Source organism: Seriola dumerili, unplaced genomic scaffold (assembly GCF_002260705.1).
Source record: "Seriola dumerili isolate Sdu_G_001 unplaced genomic scaffold, Sdu_1.0 BDQW01003448.1, whole genome shotgun sequence".
Classification (NCBI taxonomy): domain Eukaryota; kingdom Metazoa; phylum Chordata; class Actinopteri; order Carangiformes; family Carangidae; genus Seriola; species Seriola dumerili.
In genome coordinates, this window is record NW_019177703.1 from 8,171 (window position 1) to 23,811 (window position 15,641).

The 15,641-nt window shown below is 42.8% G+C and overlaps 1 protein-coding gene across 1 annotated transcript; it reads left to right on the forward strand.

Moving 5' to 3' along the window:
- The first annotated feature begins 602 nt into the window (after positions 1-602).
- Positions 603-12,587, forward strand: LOC111239649 (von Willebrand factor A domain-containing protein 7-like). Its single transcript, XM_022769537.1, has 17 exons — positions 603-790; positions 2,621-2,757; positions 2,890-3,034; positions 3,272-3,365; positions 3,920-4,048; positions 4,846-5,032; positions 5,141-5,310; positions 5,560-5,672; positions 5,788-5,904; positions 6,012-6,185; positions 6,314-6,446; positions 7,219-7,371; positions 7,611-7,703; positions 8,153-8,424; positions 8,621-8,754; positions 10,977-11,136; positions 11,273-12,587. The coding sequence occupies exons 1-17, from the start codon at positions 605-607 to the stop codon at positions 11,654-11,656; spliced, it is 2,781 nt and encodes a 926-aa protein (XP_022625258.1). The 5' UTR covers positions 603-604; the 3' UTR covers positions 11,657-12,587.
- The last annotated feature ends 3,054 nt before the right edge of the window (positions 12,588-15,641 follow it).

The window sequence follows — 15,641 nt, forward strand, 5'->3', positions numbered from 1 at the left end:
GTTTTATTTGATGAAACTCAGCACTTTGTTGTAAATGCTTATAAGAGTTGGAACCCATTGTCCGCATGGCTTTTAGTTCACTAGTTACATAATCAGGTTTATTGAGAAAACTGTGAAAAGGACAAAGCAAAAAGCTCAATAATACATTCGGTCGGGCGCGACACATTCTTCTGTTGTGTGCTAAATGTAAATGTGTCTTGACCTATGGACCCACTGTCAGGTTCAGTTCAGTACATTGAACAATCTGTCTTGGCTTAGAAAAGAAAATGTCCTTTTCTGTGAATAGCACGAGGATATTTGAAAGGATGCTACAGACAAACCTTCTCAAAATCACAAGAAGTGGGATGTAATGAATTAGTTTTCTCTCACCTTTTCGTTTCCATATTTTATATTGTGGCTGATCATAAAAAATGTTCATATTTCCCCTAAAACAGACTGTCACAGGATTTAAACTCTGTTTCTTGTCTGTTTTCTTGTATACAACATTTGGTAAGTCAGAACATGGGTCAATTGAACCAAATTCATTACCAGTCTTTTTCAAGTATTTGTCAGTTAACCAACCTGATAACTGATAATGAGTCCTTTTTCCCCCTGTAGATTAATCATGACTTCAGTGTTGGGAATGGCACTGCTGGGCTTGGCCCTGATGGCAGGGCCCACCGTGGCCTTTGTCCCTAACGGGGGTAGGGTGTCCACTCATGTCAGCATTACTCGAACAGCCCTATTGGATAAAGTGAAAGAGACATGTCGGGCAGTGGTTGAGGCAGCAGGTCATGAGTTCAATCCCACGGTAGGTTGGAAACTAATAAATGTACAAGACAGCACAAACCTAGTCTCACAACATACAGAAACATGCACACTTAGAAATACACACTCATTCACCCACATTTTAATTCATTGTGTGTTTCGATTCATCCTGAGTGTCAGCTCAGACACATAAATACACATAAAGGTTCACTCCGTGGTTTGTTCATGCCACATTTTGAAAGGAATACTTCTACATTTAAGAAATTTTGCTTATTGCCTTTCTTGGCTTTGATAAAAACACAGAAGTGTCACCCAGAGAGATGCCCCCTTTTTGAGATCTTCACTGTCCTAAATGAGACTCTTTTTCCAGGGTGGCAGAGCTCTCAGGGTCTCTTTCCATGCTGAGAGCATCAGGTCTGGATGATGCAGTGGGCCTGATCCCAAAGGTTAATAGTCTCCTTTAAGTGTCAGTTGTACTGGAGCTAAACCTATATGGGGTTAACCTTCCCTATCTTGCCTGACCCTGAGGTTGGCACTTTCCTCTTCTACCCCCTTTCTAGATACACCAGGGAGTGGCCTCACTGATGGGGACAGCCTGATAGTTAGTCACCCTATCATAAATTAAGTCTAACAGTTCCTTGCATACAGTTCCTTTTCCTAAGGGAACCTCAAAGAAGAACCTATTTTAGACCATAATCCGAGTTAACCTCAAACCATCATGTGGAAGAGGCTTACCTTGAAGAGGTGCAGAGGACCAAGCTAGGTTGGTGTGTGATGTCTTCTCTCAGCAAAGTTTACGCCTTTATTTAAGGACAAAAAGCAGTCTCTGTGTGGTACAGAGTTACTAAAACCTAATCTAAAAAATGAAGAAAACAAAAAGGCACAGAGTCGTCAGGAAAGTGAAAAAGAACAACGCTTTAGATTTTCCTGCCTTACGGTAATTTGAGGAACTAATTCATCCTGTTGTTCACAAACATGTACTTACATGGACAAAAGTAATGGTTGCTGTTATGAGGAAGAAATATGGTGTGGACAGGCTACAGGCACTACTATAAGGAAAAGCACAATCTGCACAAATCACCGTGGTAAGAGTTTGCTACTGAGACTTATGGACAGTTCCTTCTTGCTCTTACAGCAGGAGTCCCTGAGCAAAATACACTTCCTCTTTGAATTTCAATTTTAAGTTACAGGAGGCCTAATATTCAAAGTATAACATGACAATGTAGAAAATAAAACGTAAAACTATAAGTAATGTAGAATGTAAAATAGTCTAAGTAATAAGAAATTCATGTAATGAATAATGAGAAGTAATACTGACAAATATGACTGGAAACATAAAAACTCAAAACATGCAAATGAGTACATATGGATCACAATGAGTATAACTTGTTAAATACGTATGACTTAAGTATACCAGTTCATGAATATAAGAGTATATGTAACACATAAGGTAAAACTTGACTTACTACATGACTTGGATATATGATGATATTAAGAAGAAGAAAACAAAGTGAAAGTACATAGTTAAACCATCTTCACCCCTGAATCAGTAAAGCAGTGATAGGGCTTTGTTGGGCTGGTGGAGAGAGCTGAAAGTTCTGTTCTTTTTGCTTTCTTCAACACCTTCAACCAGCAGCTTACTTAGCTTAGCTTAACATGAGGATTTTGTTATCAGTGGATAGAGCCAGGATAGCTGGTGGTGGCTTCGTATTTAGCACACGGACATATAAGAGCAGTATCAATCTTCTCTTCTGAGGAAAGCAGCAGAGGATCTTTTGTACAGCAGCAGTGATAGGTTCCATAGGCTAATTTTTAAAAACAACATTTCCAAATTGTCTCTATTGTTAAGGTAAACAGTCTCTTCTGTCTCCAGGGTTCCTCTCCTGAGGAGTTGGTTCAGGCTTGTCTTGGACCCACAGCAAAAGGAGAAGTGTCAGGTGCCAAGTTTCACTCTGCTCTTCAAGAAATCTACAACCAGAATGGACTGGTAGACTATCACTATGTCAATAGGTGGGAAAAAGATTGAAACAAAACAGTTATTAAAAAGCAGTAAAATAATGGGACAGGTGTGTTGCAAAGATTCAAGGATTTATGATTTGCCCATACACTTACCAAGTTACTGCTTGTGAAAAATTGTTTCAGTGCTCCACACCACTTCAACTCAGAGGCATTCCTGCAGGGACGTGGCCTAATCACGGAGGGAATGGTGGCCATTAAGGCTAACATTCGCAAGGAGAACTTCCAGGCTGCCAGAGAAACACTGGGCAGAGTTCTTCATACACTACAGGTGAGAGAGCAACTAGGCATAGAGAAGTTTAGATGAAAAATTAGAAAGAAAGTGGAATAACCATCAGGCACAGACTGGAAGACAGAATGATGAAGGCTAAAGGAGGCAGAATAAGTGAAAATAGAAACAAAACAGAAGAAAAGATTTAAATGTTCACTTTACTGTGTGTACAAATACTGAATATGAAATGTGTATGTATAAAGGTGTGGATGTGTGTGTGTTTCCATGTGTTGTCAGGACTTCTACAGCCACAGTAACTGGGTGGAGCTGGGATACACAGAACCATACATCAACCTCATTCGCCCAGATCAGCCACTGGAAAACCTGGCAGGTGTGTGTATGAGCATTAGTGTATTTGTCATCTCCATTGGAGGACTATGTTTATATTTCTGTGGGTTGAGTATAATGTCATAAAGTAGATAATATTCATTCATTGTAGTTTGGTAAAACATCTGGGAATATGTATAGACCAAAGAGCAGAGTGTGCTGTTTTGTCTTTATGCCATGGCCATGGAGACTGCTCCATTCTGATTGGCTGGTGGGTGTGTATTATTTTCAAACCACTGCTATTAGTTAATAACAATTAAACTAAATTACTGGCTGGAACTACTACGCTGTTACTTGATTTTCTAATCATTTTAGTCATAAAAATTATTTCAAGGTTAACATTACACATATTTCACTGTTGACAAGAGACTGTAGTATACGTGGAATAATCCACTCCAAATCATGTTATGAAAATTAAGCACTACCAACCATGCAGATTTTTGTGGATTATTTTAAGATGTACTCACAAACAGCAGCTGTCAGGTTATGAAGTGAAGCAATGGTCTGGAGTCAAATGTATTGTTTATCCTGTCTCTTGTTCACACTTTGCTTGCGTAGATGTCAACACTGCCACCTGCAGGGACTGTGCCAGTGGAACATGTCCCAATTCCATTCTCCCCAACATCCTGAATGAGAAGAAGCTCACATCAGGCTACATGGGAATCTACTCTTCCGCCAAGCCTAAAGGTATCAGTGACAGATATATCTCCAAACCACATTCAGATACATAACCCCATATAAATTCATTCATTAGGAACACAAGGCAACAGTTACCATGACAGCATGTGCAGATGCAGCCTCAAAATCCATCACATTAAATACAAACAGTTTTAACTGACCTCAAGGAGGACATTAACTTCCCCAGCATGTCAACATTTTTATGAGATTATTACAAAACCATAAATTATTTGACTTACTGTGATTTAAAGAAGGTTGAACAAATAATATTTTATGTTGCTAGAATGCTGATATGTACATTTAGAATTAAGTAATTAATTTAGATCAATGCCACTCGTATGTGGGCTTTTAATATCTAGCAGTCACTTCTTAAAATCACTTCCTGAGATCATCATCGTATTTACGATTTATTTTGGAGCTGTTTCCCTGTTTCCAGCCTTTATGCTAATCCAAGGTAACTTACTGCCGTCTGTAGCTTCATATTTATTGTACAGTTTGTGTATTTTCCAAAATGTCAAACTAATCCTTTCACACCCTATAGATAATCTATAACGGTTAACCAATAAATAACATACATCACCTCTACTCAGACATCCAAGTTGCCCCAGTATTTAACGGGCTGTAATAAAGCATTAAAATTCACATGCACCACTCATTAACCAGGTGTTTAAAATCATGTTTGTCTGACCTAGAGTACAAGACAAACAAAATTAAATTGTACCAGGAAGTTCAATCTACCCACAAAAGCATTATACATCATTTTGAACCAACAACCAGTTTGACCTGTCCCTTCTGTCCTGTGCCAGGTAAATGTAGCCATGGAGGTGCAGCTGACCTGACTAGCACAACAGTTCCTCGTGGTGGCATCAACAAAGATGAGCATCGCTCTGACAACGTGGCCTTCCACAATGCTGCTGTGAATGCAGCCACCGCTGCAAGTCTCCAGCTACTGGAGGACATCCGCTTAGCTGCTGGGGACAATGACTTTCTGAGGTATGACGGTCAGATATGAAAAATATCTATTTGTGCATTAATGAAAGAAAGCATACTAAAAATTGTACTATAGGATAAAAATAAACATTCATTCTTTCTTTCTCGCAGAATGATGGGGATTGCCCGCTCATCGGTCGTGTGCTTTGTTATTGACACCACTGGCAGTATGTCTGATGACATTGATGAAGCCAGGGATGTTGTTTACGAAATAATTGACAGCAAAAAAGGAACACAGGATGAGCCCTCTGAGTACATCCTGGTGCCCTTCAATGACCCCAGTATGAACCCTTCTACTCTTCTGATCATGTTTAGGAAACCATTAGTAGTATTAGACCCCTAACCATGCTATAGCATGTTATACATGTAATGCTTGACTGTATAGTTGTAATACTAGTTATATTTTAGTAAATAATCTCTTTTAAAACATAAAAAATAAAGTAAATTGTGGTGCACACTGTAAATCTGCATACAGTCACAGTGTTTCCGTAGGATTAAATCTGAAAAAAAGTTTTTGGTTTTTTATGTAGGTTTTGGACCGATGATCAGGACAACAGACCCCGATAAGATGAAAAAAGAAATCTCTGAACTTACAGCACAGGGAGGGGGAGATATCCCTGAGCTGTGTCTGTCAGGACTTCAGGTACTAAAGCTAATATATTATCACATTGTAACTAGCATGGTTGTTGATTGGATATTTTTAAGGTTCCCTGAGAGACCGTAGTGATGTGGGAACTGACCAGGTTTTGTTTCTCCAGCTGGCTCTCACTGGTGCCCCAGCCTCCTCCCACATCTATGTTTTCACTGATGCTACACCCAAAGACATCGCCCTCAAGGACACGATTCTTGCTCTCATCAGGAGCACCAAGTCAACAGTAAATACTGACTGACACCAATGATGACAAATGTTCACTCAGTGTATTTATGTGAATTTAATTTGAAAAGCTGGGGGTCTAATCTCCACACGAACTAATCTCCACAGGTGTTATTCCTGCTGACCCCGGCCAGTAGGAGGCGTCGTCGTTCCCTCGGTACTGGTTCCTTTGAAGACTACAAGGATCTGGCTGTGGCCTCTGGAGGCCTGGCCATCCAGGTGTCCAAGAGACAGTTGCCTCAGGCAACAGACGTCATCCTTGACACCTCTACTTCAGCTCTGGTAGGACGCTGCAGTTCCACTGGTTCATCCTGTACAATCTAAAGCAGGTAGCAGGCCGTTAGTGGTTGGACCAGTTTGAAGAATCAAAATCATTCAGTTTTCTCCTCTTGCTCTCCGTACTGCTTTAGGTGACAGTTCTTCAGCGGGCAAGGAACTCTGGGAAGCAGGAGACTTTCCCCTTCATACTGGATGAATCTCTTCAAAACATCACCATCTACATCACAGGAACATCCATTACTTTCACACTGACCAACCCTGCAGGTAGCTCGCCAGTCTCAATGCAATGTTTCCACCAGTTGTAACTCATGTGTATGAGACTTGTTGGATGTCCATCTGTCTTGCTAAGAACATTGTTATGATAGACTTGGACTAGCGGTGGGCGATATGACGATATTAGATCGTGAAGGATTACAACGTGAAGACGATCTTTCAAACTGCAGAGATCGTGGGATCGTCTAGGGCACATTCTATAAATTGCAGTTCTATTCTGATGCACCGACGCACCAGACGTATTGACGTCGTCAACCTGACCGACCAATCATAGCGAATTACGGGCAGTGACGCGCTTTCCTACCCGCCTCCTTGTTTATGTGTGTGTAGCGGTAGCACATGGAGAGTGATGGCTGAAAGCCAAACGGAGTTGGTCGTTAAAAAAAATTCCACCTCCATTATATGGAATTGGTTTGGATTTTCCGCAACTGATCAAGCGCAAGCAAATGTAATTTGCAAAGTTTGCACAGAAACCGTTCGCACGTCGGGTGGTAACATGACGAACCAGAATGTTGTTGTTGTTTACCTTAAACTTTACGTTATCTGCACATGCAGGCAAAACTGCGACTATTTGAAATAAAATCTGTTAAGAAAGGTTCTTTGGTCTAAATTGTCTGTTTTTCTTTTTCCAATTTAAGATCGTGATAAAATCGAAATCGTGATTTTATTTTTAAAAAATCGTGATATGATATTTTTGCCATATCGCCCACCCCTAACTTGGACTAAGTATTCATGGTGAATAATACATGGTAAACATTTTCAGGTGTGAGTCAGAGCAACACTGAGGCCAGTGGTAAACTGGGGACCATTCGGACAGTGGGCAACCTGAGAAGAATTCGTCTCAACGCTGACAAGCAGACAGGAAGATGGCAGATCACCATTAACTCCAACCAACCATACACACTCAAAGTCACAGGTAAGACACTGTATATTTGTTAATTACACTTGCACTTCCTGTTCAGACATGCTGTTGAAATTTTGTCTTCTTGCCCACAGATTGATCTGCTGATCAAAGTGTTTCTTATCAGTAGCATATGTATTCCCTCTGCTTTCAGTCCATGCAAAGTTTGAAGACTGATGCTCCTTCTATCAAAGTTGTTAGGTTCACTGAGTTCTTAGTGTGTATTTACTGTAAGTGTGTGCTTGTGTTTCCAGGCCAGAGTACCATTACGTTTATCTATAACTTTGTGGAAAGCTTCAAGGGACCTCACCCAGGTTTTGCAGTACTCAGTGGGCGTCCACAAGCAGGTAACATACGTAATAAATTAATTTCATTGTTTCACAACAGTAATATATTTGTACATTGTGGGCATTTTTTCCAATCATAGAGCATGTTCTGATAGTTTCACACCCATAATATCAAATGTGTTGTCCATGAATTATCATGTGATAGCTCTAAAATATACATATGTATTAGTCAGTATGTAGTTAATTGCTGAGCATGTGTTATCTTAGGCTGTAACATCGTTATCTAGTGGTGAAAAGTAATTAGGGCACCAAAGTGACAGCTGCATATGACAACCTATCGATCACACATTTCAGCCCATGAAAAGGATGTGAAAATCGAGGCTTTTCTCCACAACCCATGCTAAAAATAATCTAGGGTTTACTCTTGAAACAATCAACCACTTTTACCCACAAAAATGAATTTTCCTCTCATTCCTCTCTCTACTTTCCTTCTCTCCTCTGGAAACCAGGCCAGCCTGCCACCTTGATGCTCTCAGTAATGGGAAGGAAAGGTCCGTCATCAGTGAGTGTTGGAAACATTGGCCTAGTAACTGTGTCTGGTCCTGAGGTTGTGAGCAATGGTACGATGACTGACATGGGTAGCGGAGACATCCTGGTGACTGTTGACATGGTCCCTGAGGGGGAGTCTGTGGTCTTTCTGAAAGGAACAGACAAAGTGTCAAACTCTGAATTTCAGAGGCAGTCTACCACCCAGATGTCTGTCTCCAAAGTGAACATCCAGGTCAGTCTCTTCACGTCCTCCTCACAATCTGTCTACCCATTCATGCAGCCTCTGTTTGATGATCACTTACAGAAAAGATGGGGGTAGCAAAATAATAGGCTTACAGTATCTAAAAAATGATATAAATATAAACTACAAGAATGACATTGTTCTTCTTAACCTGCCCTTTTCCCTTGATCTTCCATTTTCCCTCCAGGCTGTGGTGGACAGCAGTGTGGAGCCAGGAGAAACCTTTAAGCTCCCCTTCAGTGTAATGACCCAGGGCTCTGGTGGTCAGTTTGAAATCAGTGCCAGAAATGACAGAAACTTCTCCATGTCCTACTCAAGCAGGTGAGGAGAGGAAACTAAAAAGAACTCCTTTTTTAAATGTCCTTGTCAACACTGAAATGATACGTAAACATTTTGGGAAAATGCTACTCCCTTTCTCATAGAAGGTAGGTTGTGGAAAAGATACTGTGCCATTGACTTCAGACCAGGTTTTTGTTGGTCAATATCGCAATTGCTTTCCACTGCCTCAAGATGATAACAATGCACCTGACCACACCTCATGTTAAGCCCAACACGCCCATGGGCACTCACATGGGTGCAATTGGTATGCAATGTGGGCACTTGATGGGGAAATTACAACTGCGTTGGTCTGAAACTAGAAAAAACACTTGTGTGTTGCGGCAAAGTAACGATTTGGAGTAAACATTCGTGTGAGTCACATGTTATTACTCCACCCAAACAGATTACTTAACCGCAAGTCGTTCATTCGTTCGTCATCTCCCGCTTATCCGGATCCGGGTCGCGGGGGCAGCAGCCTCAGCAAAGAGGTCCAGACAGCCCTCTCCCCAGCCACTTCCACCAGCTCCTCCGGGAGAATCCCGAGGCGTTCCAAGGCCGGCCGAGAGATATAATCCCTCCAGCGTGTCCTTGGTCGGCCCCGAGGCCTCCTCCCGGTGGGACATGCCCGAAACACCTCCCCGGGGAGGCGTCCAGGAGGCATCCTCACCAGATGCCCGAACCACCTCAACTGGCTCCTCTCGACATGGAGGAGCAGCGGCTTTACTCCAAGTCCCTCCCGGATGACCGAGCTCCTCACCCTATCTCTAAGGCTGAGCCCAGCCACCCGAAACTCATTTCGGCCGCTTGTATTCGCGATCTCGTTCTTTCGGTCATTACCCAAAGCTCATGACCATAGGTGAGGATCGGAACGTAGATCGACCGGAAAATCGAGAGCTTCGCCTTCTGGCCTGTGCATATTCTCATTTGTCCAGGTCATAGTATCCTAAAGGAGTTTAAATCGAAAAAACAACTGGACTTGATTATTTGTCTGGGAAGACGTTTCACCTCTCATCCAAGAGGCTTCATCAGTTCATGTACGCATTTGACCATCTGGTCCAGTCCCAGCCTGGTCAGATGCGGCTACAAAGTCAATCATAGACCAGCGACCTAGGGTATCCTGGTGCCAAGTGCACCTGTGGACATCCTTATGTTTGAACATGGTGTTAGTTATGGCCAAGCTGTGACTAGCACAGAAGTCCAATAACTGAGCGCCGCTCGGGTTCAGATCGGGCAGGCCGTTCCTCCCCACCACACCCTTCCAGGTCACGCTGTCATTGCCCACGTGAGCGTTGAAGTCTCCCAATAGGACAATGGAGTCCCCTTTCGGGGCACTTTCCAGCACCCATCCCAAGGACTCCAAAAAAGGTGGGTAGTCTGAACTGCTGTTCGGCGCATAAGCACCGACAACAGTCAGAACCCGATCCCCGACCCGGAGGCGCAGGGACACAACCCTTTCGTCCACTGAGGTAAACTCCAACATACAGGCAGAGAGCCTGGGGGACACCAAAAAGCCCACCCCGGCCCTCCGCCTCTCACCCGGAGCAACTCCAGCAAAGAGGAGAGACCAGCCCCTCTCAAGGACTTGGGTTCCGGAGCCAACGCTATGTGTTGAGGTGAGGCCGACTATATCTAGTCGGTATCCCTCAACCTCTTCCACAAGCTCCCGCTCCTTCCCCGCCAGAGAGGTGACATTCCATGTTCCAAAAACCAGTTTCCGTAACCGAGGATCGGACCACCAAGGGCCCCGCCTTGGTCTGCTGCCCAATCCACACTGCACTGGATCCCGCTGAATCCTCCTGCAGGTGGTGAGCCCACTGGGAGACGAACCCATGTAGCTGGTTCGGGCTGGGCCCGGCCACCAGGCGCTCGCCCACGGGCCCCAACCCCAGGCCTGGCTCCAGGGCGGGGCCCCGGTGTCCCTCCGGGCCGGGTACTCGGGTTCTTGATATTTCTCATCATTAGGATCTTCTGAACCGTTCTTCGTCTGGCCCTTCACCTGGGACCAATCTGCCTTGGGAGACCCTACCAGGGGCAAAATGCCCCCGACAACATAGCTCCTAGGGTCATTAGGGCTCTCAAACTCCTCCACCACGGTAAGGTGACGGTTCAAGGAGGAGTTAACCGCAAGTCGCATCTTTAAATTTCAATAAAAATCAAGTGCATAGATTGTACACAATTACACTTCCTATAACCAAGAAAGGTATTTTTCTGTCTTCTCTTGACAGCCTCACCTTGACAACTGGAAGATATACTAATGATACGTTGACCATTACGGCACCTGCCAGCACACCATCAGGCACTGATATCACTCTGACTGTGCATGCCAAGTTGTCCAGTGGTGTTGACTCCAATTACGTCGTGTTGAGATTGTCTGTTGTCACCAAGGTATTCAGACACATCCTGGATCACACATACTTGGAAGTAGTGAAATAAATAAATACAAAAGCATTTGGACATAGCCAAAGAACACATGCACAGAACACGTACATTTCTCACCTTCCTTTTTCTGTTCTCTTTTCAGATAACAGATTTTGATCAGCCTTTGTGTGAAGTGGTTAGTGTGCAGGCTGATGATTGCCCTCAGGATGTTTCTCAGTGTGGACCTTTCAAGTGGGAGCTCTTAGCCAACCTTACTGATGGAAACGGTGCTGGGATCGAGAGAATCTCCCTGCAACAGGGTAATGGATCCCTCTCATACACCTCTCTGAGTGCTCCTGTTGTCCAGGCGAACTACAACGCCTCCTGCTGCTCGCAGATTGTGGAGATCATAGCTGTAGATAAAGTTGGCAATGTGGGAAAATGCTACCAATCAATTGTTCGTTCGGATGGCCCTCCTGCTTTAACTCTGTCATTGCCACTGTGGTTGTGCCTGTTGGTGTCTGCTTTTGTAAAGGGCTTAGTTTAGTTTAGCTGTGTCTTATTTCTGTATGCTGCATCAGGTATTGGACACTGTTGATGATTTTAAATTACTCAAAACAATTTGCTACCATGATGAACTGAAACATTGGTGACAGTCATCTTAATCCCTGATATCCTGCTAGCGCAAAGTGTGAGCACTGATTAAACAATGGATGATGAATATATACTTAAATTGTCTGAAACAAAATGTTTACAATAAATACTGTTGTACTTAATGTTTGCACATTTTTCAGTTTCAGCAACAGAAATCGTGTTTTGGTTAAAGATGACCATATTTTGAGAAACATTAATAATAGGTTTCAATCTGAAAGGATAAAGGAAACTAACAATAATTTGCATAGTGAGTAGCTTTGAAGATTCCTGTTCTTTGGTGTGAGATTTGAGAGATTGGCACGTCTTGGCAAGCCTGTATGTTAACCAAAAATATTAAATTATAGTGCATTTGTCATGGGTCGCCATGACGGACATTTTATGTTTGAGCTTTTGTGTTATGCTTGCACTTTTAGTTTGGTAATTTCTTGTTTTATTTTTTTAGTTACTTTCCTTGTTTCATCTTGATGTTTTGACTTCCTGTCTTTGTCCTGTTTACAGTCCTTGTTGATTGTCTGCTCCGCCCTAATGTGTTTCATCTGTGTTTAATCACCCTTGCCTCCCTTGTGTCTATTTAGTCTCTGTGCTCCCCTTTTTTTATGTCAGATTGTCTGTTCTAGACCCCGTGCTTCTGTTTAAACCCCATTGTGTTTCCTCATGCTTCTGCTACCTGTTCAAGTTCCTTGTGTTACCTTGTGCTTCTGGTTCTTGTTTGAAGTGCCCTGTGTTTCCTTGTGCTTCAGATTTCTGTTCATGTCCCCTGTGTTACCTGTTGGTTGGTTCACCAGTTTTGAAAATTCTCCTGTTTATTAAACATTTTTCACCAACTCCCTTGTGTTGGCTGCATTTGGGTCCAGCCTTACCTTAATACATGACAGTAAGAACTGACCAAAAAATGGATCCAGCAGCCTATGCCAGCTTCCTGTTTGTGCAGTTGCCTAATGGGGAGACAAACTTGTCCAAACCCCTTTGTACATTGGCTGACCCACTGTCAGATTCAGATCTGGAGGACCCTGAGCCGTCTCCTTTTTGGGGATCCCAGCTAGCTTTTCCTGGGAGTATCTAGGGGTTGGAGCCCCTGGAAAGAAACGCACGTCAGAGATGCCGGTTCCCCAAGCAGCCTCAGCCCCAGGACTCCAGCTTAAAGCCCCAGTCACAGCCCTAGCTGCCCAGCTATCCAGAGCCTTTGCTGTCCTGTGAGTACGAGCCTTCGCCAACCACGCCAACATATCAGCTGTTTCAGTGTCAGGGGTCCCAGTTGACTCCTCCCTTACTCCTGAGTTGGTGGTTCTGGGCAGCGTCTCACCTGTTCCTGCATTGTGGGCCCTGGCTGCCGCATCACCAGTTCCAGCATCGTGGGTCCCGGTTGATATTACAACTACCCCTCGTGTCCCATCAGCAGCCCAGATGACTCCTGATTCTCTGTCGGCGGACTGGCCGACTCCTGATTCTCTGTCGACAATCCGGCCGACTCCTGATTCCCAGTTGGCTGCCTGGCCAACTCCTGCTCGTGTCCCATTGGCGACCCGGCCGACTCCTGCTTGTGTCCCATCGGTGGCCCAGCTGACTTCTGATTCCCCAGTCAGTGGTATAATATGTGACAGCATTTTTAGATTTCATTTCAAATGGTGTCATTTGCGCAGTTACAGATAGTATGTTCTTGATGATTTTAATGATGTGTGCATTTGTTAACATCTAATAATTAATATTAATGATCTATAAACTGTGCCATAATTCAGGAACCACATCTTCCAGAGGCTGCATTTGAAGACACAAAACGCAGGTGCCTTTTCTTTGGCAATGAAGGCTCCAACAGGTGGATCCTTTGTGGACCAATCTATTGCAATAATTATTGCATGCTGTCTTAAGTATTGGGTTTGCAGCTCAGTTAAAAAGGTAAGAGTACAACTGTTAAAAAAGCAAGGGCCTTAAAACTGTTGGGGTATTGTTAGTTTATAAGGTATGAAGTTTACAAGGCTATCAGAAATTAAGAAAGTATTAATGTTAAATAATAACTTTAAATTAACTAATGTTTCTCGAGGGCACCACCCTGAAACAGGATAGCCAGTATTGGTACAGTCTCGAATGGTACTATTACTTTGCAACTCTGATTAATAAAGTTGAAGGATCAAAGTTCTACTGAGTAGAGGTTGGAAATATTAATACTTGTGCAACATTAAACACATCAACCAATATACTCAGAGATTTATTAAATAAAAACTGTGTGCGCAGAAAAAGGCAAGGTGGCTGAATTAAAGTGGTCCCTGTGACCACATGGCCTAACAAGGACTACAAAAAAGATGGCGGTAAAATACACAGTAAGTTGAGACCACATGTCATGCAAGGCTAAGAGAGGGTTAGCTGCATGCAAGTCCTAGTACTGGGATGTGCTACAGGTATGTGTGTGAAACATACAAGTATCAAGTTAACAGTGTGGCTAACCAACAACCTAAGCAGACATTACAACAACAAAGCTCAGTGGATACTTTAACAAAGTACTGTGCTTATGTGGCAAGCAGGGCTAAGAAGGGTGAATACTAAAGGTAATCGAATACTGTACAACAATTCTAATCAAATCAACCACACAATAAGCTGGTAAGAAAGTTAGTACATTAAATTGAGTATCGGTTGCCAACAACGCCACTCCAGGAATTGCACCTGGAGAATTAGGTTAACCCTTTACACAGTGATTAACATGCACAAGTTTGTTTGCTAATGAGGGCTTGAGACTGGGTCCAGAGTACAAATTCAATTAATTTTTATTAGCAGTCTGTTATTTTAACAATTTTTCACTAAAAATGTTTTACACACTCACACATTCATACCCACACACACATCCCTCAGGCAATCCAAAAAATACACAAAGAAAGAGCAAATAGCAAAATTGGGTAAATCAATTAAACACATAACTAAGCAAACTACACAAATGCAAACAAAAGAAAACTGTCAGAAACAAAATTACTCAAAAGTAATCTAAAACGTATCAATCTAATAAACATGCAAACAATTAAACCAAAATACTACTAATAACTAACCAAAAATAAACAAACAAACAAAAGAAAACATGCAAAGCAACCCACACAAAGCAAAAGTAATTTCAAAAATGATTTACCCTCAATAGGCTACATGCAATATTTAAAATCCTAAAACACATACATTGGGCACCAGGGTAAAGACGTTAACCAATTTACTGCCAGAACAGCACAGTCGACGGTTTAACGTTGGATGTAGGCTGGATGATTTGAACAGCCACACCAAACAACAGGCAAAACAGCAGCCAGCCGACAGCGGCGCGGGGGGGTTAGTGCTGGCAGACGCCGATCGCACACATTAAACCTGCCATGAAAAGAGATATTTAGAGGCTGAACAGTACTTATGACAGTGGCTTGAGCTGCCGTCATCACACAAACATACCGTCAAGAGTTAAATGCGTGTCGCACAGGTGAAGAGGAGAAACACCTAAGCCACAGCGGCTCAACCACGACGTGACAGCTCAACAGCTGATAGGTCTCCGCTGCGGCACACGTGAGGAGATACCCTGCCCTCCATTCCACTATAATCCCAATCATAATCTAAATTCTCTGCCATGATTTCTAAATTCACAACAGTTATTGCAAATCCTCCACACCTTTCAAACTTGCTTTGTCGATCAGTGTTCCTCCACTCTGCAAAATTAGATTGAATTTTGAATTGAATTAGATTTCTTCAGTCATGTTAATGTCTTTGACAAAAAAGCACCTTGCATTTACACTACACTTTTTGTTGCAGCATAAATTCACACTCAAAACACCATTGAAACCTATTCTGACCATAATTCTGATACATTTTTATACTGACTGGTATTGTATGAATATCAGTCCAGGTTGGGTATCATCAGATAA